Below are 17,264 nucleotides of genomic sequence, written 5' to 3'. Positions count from 1 at the left end.
TTTTCTCTTAATCTTTAAATAATTAGCCGGTAATCACGGACATTATACAGAGTGGAACAAAATCGCGTCTCCTACATGTTATTACATATTTTGCAATTGCCACGTTCTTTCATCGAAAGCAGAAAAATAATAAGCGAAGTTTCAACAACAGCATTGATAGGAGACTAATAAACTATCCAAAAATAAGCGATTTTTGAATGAAAATATTCACAATTTGCACGGGAATTTTAACAAGAAATGGTTTTGTAAAATTTTGCATCCAAAATAACCGCACCAAGTTCTGCGGAAAACGTAAATTATTTCCATTATTTAAGACTCCGTCGTAAACTTGCAAAAATCGCGTCTAAACTGTTCTTGGAATTAATTAATAACTATCTGAATATAAAAATGTCGTTACAGATATTGTGCATTTTTAGCGGAATGACTCATAAAATGCATGATCTCAACTGTGCTTCGAAAACCGAATAAATTATTTTTGAGAACACCAATTTTTTTGGTAATGTTGGTATGATGTATCGTTTTTAATTGAGGCCTACTGTGATTGTTTCAGATTGGAATTGAAAAGAGTGCGTCGGCAACAATCCGGAAGAAAACATCTGCCAATCGTCTATGTAAAAAAAGTAAGAAATCCGAGAGCCCCCATTGTGGAAGCGAGACGGAAGCAGATCCACCCTTTTCTAAATATCCGTCGGTACGACTTTAGTGCCGATCTAGCAGGCTTCGAAACTTCACCCCATCACCCCGCAAAAAACGAAATAGCCACGCAAATCGAGTGCAATATTCCAAAAAAAACGAATCAAGTTGACGCTGCTAGTACCGCTTTGTAGTACCCGTTCGCGTAAACGGGCCAATTTCCGCCTTTCCCCGCAAAGCCGTCAACATTTTCAACACGGAGGACCAAAATCTAATCAACAATCTCAAGGTCGAACATGAAAACCTCGTAGCGAAGTGGCTGCAGAACTCGTTCAAGGCCCAGGAGAACGCCGCGCTGGACCTCCGTTCGACGCCGCTGTCCCTGCAGATACCGATGGCCGAGGTCAACAACAGGCCCGTATTCAAAATGAACAACGACTTTTGGAACCAGGCACGGGGGCCGCCTCAGAGCATGGCCCAGAACTTGTCGAACTCCAACCAGAACTCGCCGGTGCCGGGCTCCACGAACTCGATACCGGCACACTCTCCTTCACAACAGAGCAACAGCAGTCAGAACCACGTTATCACTCAAGGAGCTCTGGCCTTACAAAACCAACAAACCCAGCAGCCGCAGAACAACCAACAGCAACAACAGTCCCAACAGCAGCAACAACAGCAAAACTCGGTGGCTCAGGGACAGAGCAATGGACAACAACAGAATCAACAACAGCCACAACAGAACCAACAAACGCAACAGCCTCAGTTGGGCAGCCCCAACTCGCATTCTCAGGTAGCACAGGCTCATGCTCATGCTCTCGCTCAAGTACAAGCTCAACAGCAGTTGGTGCATAGTATGTCACAACAGCATCAGCTGACTGGGGGGCAAAGTTCACCGGACAAAATGGCGGAGAAACTGGTCAATGACTTGCAGGTAGGTCTTGTCCGATTTTTTTGCATGGTTATTATGGGTTTTTTTTGGACCACCGCCGATTTTCAGAGCAACTGCGAGAGAAAGTAGGCGCTGATTTTAATTCATTATTTTAGGACATACGCATACGATTATGAAAATTAAACGATTGGGATGTGAAAGGCGGGGGAAAAACTGAAGGAGACTTTCAGTTTCGGGACCATTTTTACAGACAATGGAAAACGTAATCTGTTTTATTATTTTTGCGGGATTTGCATTGTTTTATTCTCCATAAAAACACGAAAATATTTGACTTGCTTCTCGCCAAATTGATGATAATAATGATAATGATAAAGAAAAGACAACATCTCAATTTTTTCAAGGAGTTTGATAAAAGATATTGTTATGAGTTATGATATAAATTACTCACTCGCTTAATTTGTCTGAAGATAAGATTTTTTCAGAAAGCAGATTGTCCTAGATCATGAACTTCGTAGTTCGAATTTTGCTATTTTTGTGTCCACTTTATCTGTTTGTTTATCATCAGCTAAGTAAGCAAATGAAACAAAACGTGTAGATTAAGTTAAGACTGTCGTAAACGGTAAAAAACAAGCGTCACACATGCCATCGCACCCCCTAATTCTTCTTTTTTTTGTCTTGTCCGTTTTGCGTTCGAAATTAATTACACAGTTATCGGGAAGTATTTATTAGCCGTATTGAGTATAAAGCGAGACGGAGAATGACTTTAATTACATACACTCACAGCTTAAAAAAATACCGAACATATGTCGGCAACATATGCTCAACATTTTAGTACGCATTGTCTTCGATCGGAAGGGTTATAATTTAAGTAAAAACACGACAATTATCCGATCATTTCGGGCGCCAAAAAGCGAGGTTTTTAATTGGACGGTGGCGCCCTCTCCGCGGCGACGTCTCAAGGTTCTTATCGACGCGCCAAGACGTCGCACGTGGTGCGCGCCCACGCTCGGAAAACCTCGAATTTTTGATTTGCTCGAGGTCCACGCGCCAAGTTTGATTTTTTTTCCTTGTGCTTGTGCTCGTCTTCTTTGGTCTCTGTTGGAAATGTACTAATGTATACTAAACAGTTGCTTTCCCAACTAACGCTGCCGGACTTTAACCAACTGCAGAGGAACTCGACCTCTTCGGCCATCTCAGAAAGGACGCTCGAAGAATGTTGGACTACACTGCAGCGAGTGAGTTGGATTCTATTCAACCGTGTAGAGTATTCTTCCAGTACCAAAAAGAATACGCGAATTTTATCAATGCGACTTGTACAATGCCCCCCTAAAAAAATCGGACGTTGTACAGTCAGGCGTTGCGAAACGGGGAATTGCCCGGAAAATGGCGATGAGTTGAGATTTTTCAAAACTAATATTTGCCATTTTCGAAGCAAACCGGTTCGAACTCGTTGGTGTTGCTTTGCATGCTTTGTTTGTCCACTGTGTATATTAGTAACATGATTATCTACGGGGTATTGGCAAAAAAATCATGTCTAAACGGTGAGTATTTGCTGTATTTCCAATTCCACATCACACTTGCTCGTTTTATCGCGTAAGAACGAATCTCGGTTTTGGGGGCGGTCGCCGCCGCCACAACATCCGTTTCCGGTAATATTTTACCCCTTTAACTCGGAGATCAACACGTTACATCTTCAAGAATAAGGCGGTACGAGGGGTGAAAAAATTCCAATTTTTAACACTCGAACACGTTTTAATTTCGTTACTGTGCAAATAGAGGGTGTCGAGAGCCACCCCCTTGAGCGAAATTTAGTTTTGGATTTTTTCCAACGCGGGAGGTAAATAATGTCCAATCGACGACTGAGAGGGTGGCTTGAGCCGCCCCCTCGAAGACCGTTTGACGCAACGGATCGTGATTTTTTTCGCGTATGAAAGGGCGCGAAATATAATTCAATCAGCCCCCTTTTGTCGGAACGAGTTTGATGAAACAATAACCCCTTGTGATGGCATTTAGAATGATTAGAAAAAAAGATTCACACGGAAGCGTTTTAAAACAAAAAATTCGGCGTGTCATTTCCGACTAGGGGTTGAAAGATTCCCGTCGTGGAGTTATTGTTTCAGGGCGAGAGGAAAAAATTAAAAAAATTAACCCTCATACATGCAAATGAGATCAGGTAAAAGAATAACACCTTTGTGTTTTAAGGGGATGAAACGAAGGAGCGTCGCTTTCCCACGAAAAAAATCCAAACCACCTTTATTTGACCATTGATTTACATAAAACTTCTCCAGTTTCTATTTTCGCTCAGGAAACGAAATTATCTAGTAAGAAAACGAATAAAAATAGGGCGGACGATAAGATCAACCCGTTTCGTTCACGCACCCCTTTTTCCAAGGGGATGACGTGTGCGTCAGAGTGAGACGGGGCGGTTTACAGGAATTATTGTTTTGTGTAGTGGTTGTGTACGCATTTTGTACCATTGGGTACCAGTGTGATGAAAATCGCTCGATATGATCTGGAAAACTTTGTGTTTTATTACCATTTTTTATGGTTTTTATGGGGTTTTAATGGGGGAATTTTGTAGCGGACGGAATTGATTAAAATTCTCCATGTGTAACAGCAGTTGAATTTTTTTGCTAATGACGTTGCGTTTTGATAAAATTTCTATGCACTAGATCGAATTATTTTTTTTAGTTTAATCGATCACGCTGTATTAGGATAATTGATAGGCGAAGACGATTCGATTAAAAATTTAACAAGGGTCAGGTGAAGGATCGATTCCGGAAAAACGATCGCACTGTCATGCGGCGATTGGTATGAATATTATTTATAAGTTTAGGGGAAATTTGCGATCCAATAATGCGTGAAAGTGGCAGAATTAGCGAGGCTAATACAGTGGAAAAACTAATTTGCTAATCATTGCTACCAGCATGATTGAAACTTCAGAGAACAAAATCTGAAAATTAAAACTATTCTAAAGAATTTTTGCAAATTTCAGTGGCAGAGAACTAAGCTGGAGCGTCTTTTTGTTAAACAAAATTGAATCTCAAATTAACGATAATTAACTGAGTTACGAAGGAATTATTAGAATTTTGAAAAATTCAAGTGCGCTTCTAGTAAAATTAATTACAAATTTACAAGAGTTTTTAAAAAAATTCAAACTTTTGCTTACTTCAAACGACTATAATTTCCAAAACCTGCTATTTCTCAATAACTTTGTAATTTGGCAAATGTCTTCTAATTTCAAGCTTTTACTCCAATTAATAACTCATTTACATCTTCTAGAAATTTGAAAATTTTTTGCGATCTGCACAATAAAATTTTTAAAGTGCCAATAATAAACAATACATTCTGCCTATAATAAACAATAATTTGGTACATTGAACAAGCATGCTTGAGAAAGTATTGTTCACAAATTTCAAAGTTCTAGTTCAATTAACAACCAGTTTACAAGAGCTTTTTGATTTATCAAACTTTTGATTGTACCTATTTACTGAAAAACAACGTTCTAAAATTTGTCTCGTTTTTTTAACAGTTCTGTAATTTGGCAGATCTATTAAATAAGTTTGCTACAAAACTGTGTACAAATTTCAAGCCTTTTCTCTGATTAGTAAACAATTTAAAAATACTTTTAAAATTTCTAAATTTTGCAAACTTTAAATGAAAAAATCTCATATTTGTTTCGTTTTCACTTTTTCTGTAATTTGGGACATTTAACGAGTGAGTTTAAGACAGTTCTGTCATCCGATTTTAAACTTCTGGTATAATTAGTAACAAAGTTACAAAAGTTTTTTTGATATCACAAAATTTGCGTACGTTAATCAATTCTAAAATGTGTCTCGTTTTTTCGTAAGCTCTGTAGTTTGGAAATTATGACAAGTAAGTTTAAGGCCAATCTGGCTATAATATTTTATTATTATAAGTTTCAAACTTTTTATCCAATTACTAACAAATTTACAACAGTTTTATTTCATTTTAAATTTTCAAATCCGTTAATTTAAAAACATTTCTAAAATTTGTCTTGTTTTTTTGAATGCCCCGTTATTTGACAGATGTAACGAGAAAATTTGAGGCCATTCTGTCTACAACTTTCAAATTTCTAGTTCAATTAATAACGAATTTACAACAGTTTTTTCAAATTTCAAAATTTTGCATATGTTAAATGAAAACCGAATCTAAAATTTGTTTCTGTTATTCAACATTTCTGCAATTTGGCAAATGAATCAAGTAAGTTTAAGGCCATTGTATCTACAAATCTCAAACTCTTAGTTCAAATAGTAACAAATTTACATCAGTGGTTTTTAATTTCAAAATTTCACATCCTTGAAGGAAAAAAATTCAAAAATTTGTTTTGTATTTTTGAAAGCTTTGTAATTTGGTAAATGTAACGAGTAAATTTAAGGCCATTTTGTCAACATTTTTCAAATTTTTGGTTCAATTAATAACGAATTTACAACAGATTTTTGAAATTTCAAAATTTTGCGTACGTTAAATGATAACAAAATCTATTGTCAACAAAATTTGTCTTGCTTTTTCTACATTTCTGTAATTTGGGAAACAAATCAAGTAAGTTTAAGACAGTTCTGTCTACAAATTTCAAATTTCTAGTTCAATTAGTAACAAATTCACAGCAATTTTTTTAAATTTCAAAATTTTACATCCGTTAAATATTTTTTTTTTAATTTTTACGCTTTTTCAAAATTTTCGTAATTTGGCAGATGTAACGAGTAAATTGAAGACTATTCTGTCTACAAATTTCAAATTTTTAGTTCATTTAGTAACAATTCTACAACAGTTTTTTCAAATTTCAAAATTTCACATTTATTAAATAAAAAAAAATCAAATTTTAAAAATTTACTTAAGTTTTCCAAAATTCCCGTAATTTGGCAGATGTAACGAGTAAATTTAAGGCTATTCTGTCGACAATTTTCAAATTTCTAGTTTAATTAGTAACAAATTTACAACAGTTTTTTCAAATTTCAAACTTTCACGTCCATTAAATGAAAAAATTTGTCTCGTTTTTTCGAAATCCTCGTAATTTAGCAGATGTAACAAGTAAATTTTAAGGCTATTCTGTTTACAAATTTAAAATTTTTAGTCCAATTAGTAACAAATTTCCAAGTTTTTTCAAATTTGAAAATTTTGCGTAGATATAAAAAAAATAATTAAAAATTGTTTCGCTTTTTCAACAGTTCTGTAATTTGGAAAATGTAACAAGTAAAGTTAAGACGGTGCCTTCTATAAATTTTAAGCTTGTAGTGCAATAGATAACTAAATTACAAAGGTTTTTTGAAATTCCAAAATTTTTCAAACATTAATTTATTGATATTTTTTTTTCGCTTGTTCAATAAGTTTGTAATTTAGCAGATATGAGGGCCAAACTTCAATATGCAGTTTTTTTAACAAATAAACGAATAAAATTTCCCTTTTTGCCTCAAGCAGTGCTGCCAACTTGCACTTAATAGCCTCTAAACGCCTTTTGGTTTTAGCATAAAAATTTAACAAATCGCTGGCTCATTTAATAATTTATTTAAAATTTAGCCCGTTAAAAGAAGGGTGACGCGTTCCAAGCCCATACTGACATCAACCGTATTGCTTACAAACCTCGGATCTCATAAAAAAAATCCCCTATATTGCAATCAAATGAGAAGGGGGCAGTTTTTTTGCTCAAGATTACTAAACACTTTTATTGTGGTTCGATGAATCGGTCACAATGAAAATTTAATTACATTTCAGTACAGTGAAAAAAATTAAACAAATACTCCAACGATGACGTGTAAATTTTTAATGCCACCCCACGTACTAGGGTCGGATTCATAATTCGTAGTCATTGTAAGCATTCGAAATAATTCCGTTAAATTGCTGGTAATAGGCGATTTCGGCGTATAATAATTCGGAATTATTCGATGTTCAAATGAAAGCACTCTAAAATTGCTCCGGAGCACGACACCGGACCCGGAATCGTGTAAAGTAATAGTCGGTAGCCCGGAAAGCATTTCCATAATTCGTTCTGGGCGAAGCCGGCTCTGGTTGCTCTAAAAGTGGTGTATTTGTACGAGCAAAAAAAGCGAAGAAATTCCACAGATAACGCGATTGTGTGCGTTGGCATCGTACTTTTTTACTCAGAGTAGTAGAGAACGCGATAAAAATAATAAAAACATAACTGACCCGCACAATATAAAATCGCGCGAGGCTCTGGACTTAAAGTCAACGTCTGCTTTCAAAACCAGCAGTAAAAAACCGGTTGCGCTGAAAAATCAAGTGACCTGCGGCGATGTAAAAAAAGCAAATCGGAAAAAAGTTGAACGCGCCACCGCCAACCTCGACTTGGTTGTTATTTTGTATTTGTTTTTCGTCGTAGAGGGTTGGGAACAATGAGATGGGCGCCGTTAAGTGGCGGTTTTTGTGCAAAAGAATAAAAGAAAGAAAGAAAAGAGCACTTAAAAGATAATTCGATTAGTCGGAAACATTTCAGTTTAAAAGCCCATCATCTTCGAAAAATCCAGGGGTGGAATCGCATTTTTTGCGCCGCTTTGTTCCAGAGCAATTTTCTCTTTAATATCAACACAAACTTTTCAAGCTTTAAATTTCTCAAGCCATAATTTGATTCCTAATATAGAAGATATTGACATGCAATATTATAAAATTACGTTACAAACTTATAATTTGAAAATTTTTAGTTAATAATGACCGGAGAACACGCCAGTGCCGGCATTTTTGCACCCCGCCTCCTTTTTGTACAGGGACGCACTCGCTCTTAAGGGGGTGGAACACTTAACGCCACCCACAACTTTGATTAAACTTTCCAATAAACAAAACACGGAAAATACGATCAAATTACACACATGAAACATTCAATTTTATGTCTACTGGAAAAACAGTCGTACCACCATTTCATAAAAAATAGCACTAGAAGGGATCAATAATACACTCTTTTGATACATCACTTTTCATGGTATTTAAAGTTGTGGCGTTTTGTAATTGCTAACACAAATGTCACTGAAACGCTCGTAATTAGTTAGTTAGTGAATCAGTCAGTAATTAGTCAATTATTACTCCGTTAATTAAAAATCTTAAAATGGAAGAGACATTTTCAATTCTTTTTTGATCTTTCGTTTGTTACCACACCTACTAACAGGTGATGCTTATTGTAATTATGATCCCACAGATATTTTCAATTAATATTTGTAACATGCTGTTATTATTATAATGATAATCCCGGTAATTTTGATATTATCTGGTCATTTATAACATGATCGTAAGCGAAATAAGTTCTAATTTTTCGATGTCATAAACACAAATTTTAAATACCTTTGATATTAATTATTTTGTTACGGTTAAGGTAAAACTCTTCTTTTCTCATTCTCATTTCCGGCATTCCGTTATTATCGTCTTGTTTTTAGATGTTTTGTTGGGTGCTGGTTCTTATGGTAGTTGAAGCTTCCCATGTCATTTGCGTGGTTTCGTTTTTTGAATTCTGTGGGATTATGAAAATTATTTTAATTAGCATATTCAAATTTTTATAGATTTTTGATTAAAATGACTAACAAAATAATGGGAAATAAGAAAAAATTTGACGTGTTATGAAACACGTTATAAAATGATTTACCAAAGATTCTTAAAAAAACTCAAAAAGTTACATACTTTGAAGAATATTAAAATTCAAATTTTTTTTATCGTTCAATAATTTAGTAATTTATCTGATCGAACAATCAAAGTTTAGAAACTAGTCTCCACAAATTACAAGGATTTAGTCGAATTAAAACGGATTTACAAAAGTTTTTTAAGAATAGTCAAAGTTTCGCTCGGTTTAAACGATAAAAATTCAAAATTGTTTCAATTGTTTAATAATTTTGTAATTTGGCAGATTGAACAACCAAAGTTTAGTAAGTAATCTCCAAAAATTTTAATAGTTTATTCTAATTATTAACAGAAATACAAAAGTTGATAACTCTAAATGAAAAAAAAATCTACATCTGTTCAATAATTTTGTAGTTTAGTAGATTGAACAAACCAAGTTCAGTAAGTAATCTCCATAAATTTCAAAAATTTATTTCAATTATTAACGCAAATATTAAAGTTTCTTGAAAAAACTCAAAATTTTGCTAACTCTAAATGATAAATATTTTCAAAATTTGTTTTGAACGTTCAATAATTTTGTAATTTGGCAGATCGAAGGGAGAAAGTTTCGTAAGTAATCGCCACAAATTTCAAAGATTTATTCTAATTATTACTGTAAATACAGAAGTTTTTATAAAAAACTCTATAAAAACTAAAAAAATTTTGGTCACTCTATATTATTATTAACGAAAATACAAAAGTTTCTTGAAAAAATTCAAAATTTTGCTGGCTCTAAATGACGAAAATTTTCAAAACCTGTTTCGATCATTCAACAATATCGTAATTTAGCAGTCCGAACAACCAAAGTTAAAAATCAATCTCCACAAATTTCAAAGATTTATTTCAATTACTACCGGAAATCCAAACATTTTTTAAAAAAACTCATTTTTTGCTAACTTTAAAAAATAAAAATTTCCAAAATTAGTTTCGATAATTTCGTAATTTGGCAGATCGAACAAGCAAAATTTAGTAAGCAGTCCCACAAACTTCAAATATTTGTCCAATAATTAACAGATTTACTAAATTTTTTTGAAAAACTAAAAATTTTTCTTACTTTAAACGATAATTTTTTTTTAAATCTGTTTCGATCGTTCCATAATTTTGTAATTTGGCAGATCGAACAAGCTCAGTTTGGAAAGTAATTTCCTCAAATTTTAAAGATTTAGTTCAATTATAAACGGATTTAAAAAAGTTTCTAGAAAAAAAAATCAAAATTTTGCACACAATAAACAATCAAAATTTCCAAATTATATTTCAATCGCTCAATATTTTTGTAATTTTGAAGATATTTCGTGTTTTTTAAACTGTCTGCATTTCTTAAGAAGTTGTTGCATTTTACTTTAAATTAAATGCAAGGCGAGAATTAATCAATTTTAGATTAAAAAACTGCCCTCTTATTGTTTTTTCCGCTTGATTTCGAAACAGTGAAGCAACTCATATCTCCCAATCAAGCGATCAATCTAGAAAATTTATTAAATTGGCACACTTTAATTCTCAAGATAAGATTTCATTCATTGAGTCCAAATACACGTTTCTACATCTGACAAATGTGAGGTTCGCACGTGTGAACGCACAAAGGCGCCGTCTTCAATACCCGTGTAATTTTAATATTAATATTTTCACACCTAATGATTTAGGTTACGTATACTCCATAAAATTATAAATAGAAAATGAAATAAAAATGCAGGTAAATGAAGATTATTTACACCAATAATTAAATAAATTTGCAAAAACTTGCTCGATGATGAGTTGAAAATAATTCCAAGGAAAAATATTTACAATCAGAGAAATAATCAAACTCGTGTCGCAATATAGTTAATATTGCGTTAAATAAATCGATAAGATAATTTATAACAAATTATCGAATCGATGTTTTCCGAGCCGCCATAAAATAAATCTGTTCACTTGAACCCTTTCAAGTTTTTATTATTCGCATCTTAGAGTTCATCGCAACTATTCATTTAAAATAATTTTACTACCGTCATAAATACAATGCCTAATAAAATCGGCTACGACGGTGGCTTTTATTCGCACGCCCTGTATATGTTTAAATATAACCGCGGAAACGTGTTCATCGATAAAATAACAAAATATGTGTGTTCTCCGCCAATCTTATTTTACCCTTGAAGCTCCCCCCACTTAAAAAAACTCCTTTATCCAGGGTTTTATGCATTGCAAGGCCGACAAATGCAGTTACTTGCATTAGCACAAGTACATTTTAAACCACGCAATAATGTGTTGTGCTGGTCGAGAGACGTCTTCTCGATCGTTCGCTTTAACAACGTAAAAATTCACGCGAAGTCCCTGTGTGTGCGTGTGTGCTACGCCCCTGGATCTTAAGAAAAACACCGAGCGGCTACTTTCGGCCCCCGCCGCCCCCGGGAATATTTGTGATAACGGAAGAAGACGAGACTGATTATAACCATGGAGACTGAAAGCGCGGTCAGTATCACTAAAATTACTATAGACCAATAGAATGCCCCCATTCTTTATCGGGGAATTTATCAACACATTCGAAATTATTGGCCTCGAGGTTATCTCAAAATGTACGATCACAGTATTGACATTTTTACTCACAAAATGGCGATTCTCTTCTTCTGACTGTCGTAAGTGAATTTTCGGTTTTTCACGGGAATTTTAGTGTTTTATTTGCGTGGTGGTACACCTGCGACCCACCAGATCAGGTGGAGAGAATGGCAATTGTTTGCATACGCAGTTCGGCAGCCGGGAGCTCACACTGTCGCAATATTTTTTTTTATTTTTTTTTCCTTCACTTTATGAAAACGTGTATTTTTAAAAATCCCGCGTTTATTAATAAGGGTGATGCAAGTTTGAATGCGCATTTGTAATTTCTGTCGTCTGTCATTTTCCGTTAAGCCTTCTCGATCCTTAACACTCATCATCTCTTACAAATAAGGTAAATTTTTCGAAATATTTCATTTATTAACTAGATTTTTTCAAAAAACGTGATTGCGACGCTAAAATGACATGCAAAACGCATTTGCGTCGTTATTATCATATTTTTAAATTTGTCTATATTACAAAACAATGAAAGGCCACGTGTCGAGACTTAATATTATTACAATATAGCAAGTATTCACTTATTTAAATACATCGGTAATGCAGATTCCTTCATTTTTTTTACTTGTAAATACAAGACCTAGAAGTAGTAATTATGTTGGTAGGACTGCTTTCCATCTTTGTTATCGATGTGGAATAATAATAAAACATTGTTTATATCAGAAAACCAGATATAACCGGTGGATAGGGACCAACAAGGTTGCATATACTGTCCCAGCTTTACCAGTTTTCACATAATATTTGGCATTATTATGTTGGTACTGGTGCAACGTGCGCTTCAAAATCATTTTGACGTATTTTGGCGCGCCATGTTTGCTCACGTGACGCGGCGCCATTGGCCACATTTCGGTCACGTGTGGTGTTTAGGCGCTATCGATGCCATCGCTGATAATGCCGCATTGAAGGTTTTTCAATGAATATTTACTCATCGCGATATGAATAAACAATACGAGCATTCCGTCACTTGTTTTTTATAATATCGCACACATACGCGCACAACAATAATTTTTATCGTTTATTGTACGTGGAGACTTATTTAGATTACAGTGGGGTAGGTCAGGAACCTCTTATCAATGGCGACGTTCGTTTGTTTTTATCGTTTGTGTGCGTATGGTGTATTTTTTGCGACGAGCGGTCCTCAAACGGTTTTTTGTGGGATTTTACCGCGCCAACGAGAAAGTATGTTCCCATCTCCGACGAGTATAACTATATGTAATGGTTAATAACCGCATTTCTTATTAAGTTATTTTCTTATAAACCAATATGGTACTAACTAGTAGTTAACATAAAGTTTATATTCCGTTAGGTTTTAAATGAGTTATGGCCGTGGAATAAGTCGAGGTTTTGTACTTTTTGCTAGAAAAATAATTGCGCGGATTTGCTATATCAGATTGACCTGGACTGTATAGAAAATGCAGCGATCATGTGAGGAGAAAATGGCGCCCAATTGATGGGAACATCCGATGAAGGACCACTTTTTTGCACTCGAAAGATAATTGCGGTGTACCACAAGGTTGCGTATTGGGTCACTGCAATTAAAAAACAGGAAAGAGTGAACTTGAAGGAAGCAGCCAACTTCACAAAGCTAAAGTCACCAGAGAACGCGGATTTTTACACACTTTAATTACTTCGCGAACTACAAATATAATTCGCCGTTATGTCAAATATTGCCTTTGTAACAAAACACATTTAGAGAAAAAACTAATTAAACGGGAATACTAAAATTATACATTACGTAGTGAATTCATATTTGATCAAATTATTTCGCTTGATTATGGACTATACTTTAATAATAATATGTCAATATAGCTGCTGGCATGTTTTAGCATCTATAAAGGTTAATTAAATTGGATCATCTCTACAATGGAATTGAATCCAATATTGAAGTCGGTATTTTTAAAGATTCGAAAGTTGTGTAACGGGCCGAGGCATGCCGAGGCACTGGTAAAAACACTTTTAATAAAAGTTGATTAAAAACGTAATTATAATAAAAAGTGGGTGTGAGGAAGGCCTCGTTTTTGAAATTCTATCAAATGAATTATTAGGTGTCTTGTACATATTGATTTTTCTTTTGTTTCTCTTGTTTTTATTTACAAAAGCTATTAATAAAGTAGGGCAATGTAGTTTGTACGCATTTTTGATTCGGTTAATAACGGTTTTCCAATACTTGCGCACATCAAACTATAAAAAATTCCAAAATCTGCTTCGAGCATCCAATAATTTTGTAATTTAGCAGATCAAACAAGCAAAGTTTGTAAAATAGTTTTCCCAAATTTCAAAAATTTAGTCCGATTAACAACGGATTTACAGCTGTTTCTTAAATAAACTCCAAATTTTGGGCACTTTAAAAAATAAAAAATTTCAAAATTTGTTTTAACCTACCAATAATTTTGTAATTTGGCAGATCTAACAAACAAACTCTAGAAAGTAATCTCTCCAAATTTCAAGGATTTAGTCTAATTAATAACCGATTTACAACAGTTTCAATTTAAAATTTTGCGCTCTTTAAGCAATAAAAAATTCAAAAAATTTGTTTTGACCGTCCAATAATTTTGTAATTTGGAAAATCAAACAAACAAAGTCTAGAAAGTAGTCTCTCCGAATTTCAAGGAATGCTTTTAATGATTTCGGGGTATTGCGGCAGGCCGAGGCAAGCCGAGGCACTTCAAAACAGTTTTAATCAGAGTTGATTAAAAACGTAAATATAATAAAATGTGGGTGTGGGGAAGGTCTCATTTCAGAAATTCTATCAAATGAATTATTGACTGCCTTGTACATATTGATTTTTCTTTTGTTTCTGTCGTTTTTATTTACAATAGCGTTTAATAAAGTAGGACAATGTGGTCTGTAGTTTCCGTTTTTTTTACCGGGCAGTCTGTATTTTAGTTATCTAGTGTTATCTTTATATATCCTGCATAGTCAAGGCGGCAAACATAATGGATTTATTATTTACAACGTCCCGATGCCTCGGGCCCGTTTCGTTCTCGTTTACACGGATGATCAATGCAAAAAAGATGATTTTTGCGCCGTCCGTACATACCGTAGCTCCGTTATTTTGCACGCCATTATTATTTAACATCACATATTTTTCGCGCCAGTGATTTCGCTTCTTATCTGGCATCATCAGGAATATAGGGCGCTGCCATGTTAGTTTTTCGCGTAAAGACGTCCACACGAGACACTCCTATTTTTGTAGGTGGTCGAGACAGACGAGGCCACGCTAAAAAAAGACAATCGCCACTTGTCGCTAGATTTGCGAAAAGCGATTATAGGCGAATAAGGAGATCCCTCGCACCCCGCACGACGTACGATTTTTTCCCATCCGTACCAGATTAAATGCTATTTTTAAATCTACAAACAACATTTTCAAAGTTGAGATAGGTTATGGCTGTGCAATGGCCCAGCATGAATTATGAACGCATCGTGTAAGCATTGAGATCCTCGCTCGTCTGGTCCGGTATAGGTTAATATACTTTGAAAAAGCAAGTCGTTTAAAAACAAATAAAAATAATGAAAAAAGACGGTCGGTTCGCTTGGCATGTAGAGGGCGTTGCGAGGCATGGATCGCGGATGCGGACGCTGCCCTGATCCCCCGAAACTACCCCGCCTATGTCGACCCCGAATTTTTTTTCACTCGGTGTGTTATGATTAAGATTCAAAAGGGAACGAGGCCGCCTTAATCGTAATTATCATTAATAAATAACTTTCTTTTCTCGATTATTTGTGACAGATCGCAAATATTCATTAGATTAATTAGATTGACATTTACGGACAAAAACGTGTGTACACAGCACTGAAAAAACACACAAAAGTGAAAATAGAGACATAAATATCTATGAAAACGTAAGAAATTAAGAATGTACTAATTGAATGGGTTTAATTCGATGCAGGGAATAGAAATCGTCATATTAACAAACCACATACAATAAATTTAATTGCGCGACGTTCTCCATCTCCTTCTTACACGTTATGACCTCCGCCTCGTAAGACAAAGACGTCTGACATATGCCGCGACAAGTTTCGCTTATGGCCGTCATAAATTTCTATGGTAGCTACAAAAAATCCCCGTCGATATAACAATGATTGGCCGCTACATTTCGATTGTCGCCTCGAATAAACAAATAACAACAAAATAAAAAAAACGAGCAATAATAATAAAAGTGAAGCATTGAAAAATCCAGACGTGTAAAAATAAACACACATGAATAAAAAGGCAACAAACTTAGCGCGGCCTTGTAAATAAAATGCGTATGTTTACACGGCGATTTATAGAAACGGAGTCATTGTTTCGTCGTCACGTGACCTAGGGGATTTTTATTAATAATGAGCAAAAAGATGATGTCCAGACTGTGACTCGATTAAGTATAAATTGATGCAATTGCTTGCTTCTAATGGCGTTGTTTAAATTCAGTCGGTGTTAGAATGTGACTTGAATTTATGATGAAGCGAGAACGTCGTGCTGCATGATTGGGGGCAGTCGCTGTCTTAGGTGACACTTATCTAGAAAAAAACACTGAAATGATGCAGTTTGTAATAAATGGTCACAGTCTGAGTCATCCTCGTATCACTTTTACGTGGTAAAAAGTCAGAGGTCGCAAATCTTACTTGCGCCAACGTAAAAAGAAATTAATTCAACAAATGCAGTTTTAATGAGAAAACCGTTTCTTTATTAAAAAAGTTGCAAAATTTTAGTTCTTACGTCACTTAGTAGCATTGGTTATTTTTTTTTTAAAAAGAGCTTTTTGAGTTTTTTTGGTCGTTGAATTTCATTTTAGTTCATTTTAAATATTTTTTTGAAAAACCTATTTGTGCCTTTTTGTACGGCGTGTTGCACTCAAAATAAGTAATTAGTAAATTTTAGAACAAAAATTTGAGTTTTGTTGCAGCCCTGGAACTTTTTAAATAGGGCTATTCCCCATATTTAGCTTCGCGTTAGAGATATTAAAAAATGTTATATAAAAAAGTTGCTCAGAATCAAATTCTAAACCTACATACGAAATTTCATTACAAAATGTGCTATTTAACTTTTAGTAAATTTTCAAAATTTTAAAATTTTCGAATAAACTAAATTACAAATTGAAAAGGTTTTTTGTAGATTTTACGGTTTAGACATTAAATTTAAAAACACCAATGGTTATGTTTTTGTAGTTTCCATAATTCTGCGAATATAATAAAGAAGTAATAAATTTATAACTTTTTTGAAATGATTCTATGCCCCATAGTTTGCTTCGCGTTGAAGATATCAAAAAAGTTATTTAAAAAAGTTGCTCAGAATCAAATTCTGAACCTACATACGAAATTTCATTACAAAATGTGCTATTTAACTTTTAGTAAATTTTCAAAATTTTAAAATTTTCGAATAAACTAAATTACAAATTGAAAAGGTTTTTTGTAGATTTTACGGTTTAGACATTAAATTTAAAAACACCAATGGTTATGTTTCTGTAGTTTCCATAATCCTGCAAATATAATAAAGAAGTAATAAATTTATAACTTTTTTGAAATGGTTCTATGCCCCATAGTTTGCTTCGCGTTGAAGATATCA

At 34.3% G+C, this 17,264-nt stretch overlaps 1 protein-coding gene across 18 annotated transcripts in view; it reads left to right on the top strand.

The window, feature by feature from the left end:
- Positions 1–17,264, top strand: part of LOC148177345 (uncharacterized) — an 86,051-nt gene that overhangs the window by 22,832 nt on the left and 45,955 nt on the right. For 10 of the 18 annotated variants that reach the window (XM_088032293.1, XM_088032288.1, XM_088032290.1 and 7 more), the window contains 2 exons: positions 551–1,564; positions 2,650–2,781. In XM_088032293.1, coding sequence (XP_087888419.1) covers positions 1,028–1,564; positions 2,650–2,781 — 669 coding nt within the window. In that variant the 5' untranslated portion in view covers positions 551–1,027. The remainder of the gene's footprint in view (positions 1–550; positions 1,565–2,649; positions 2,782–17,264) is intronic. The other 8 variants (XM_088032297.1, XM_088032295.1, XM_088032292.1 and 5 more) reach the window with 5 other exon arrangements.

This window comes from Gnatocerus cornutus, chromosome 3, assembly GCF_029298725.1.
Source record: "Gnatocerus cornutus isolate USDA-ARS CGAHR chromosome 3, icGnaCorn1.1, whole genome shotgun sequence".
NCBI classification, from domain to species: domain Eukaryota; kingdom Metazoa; phylum Arthropoda; class Insecta; order Coleoptera; family Tenebrionidae; genus Gnatocerus; species Gnatocerus cornutus.
The sequence above is the reverse complement of the archived record's forward strand: the minus strand, read 5'-3'. Positions and strand labels throughout refer to the sequence as shown.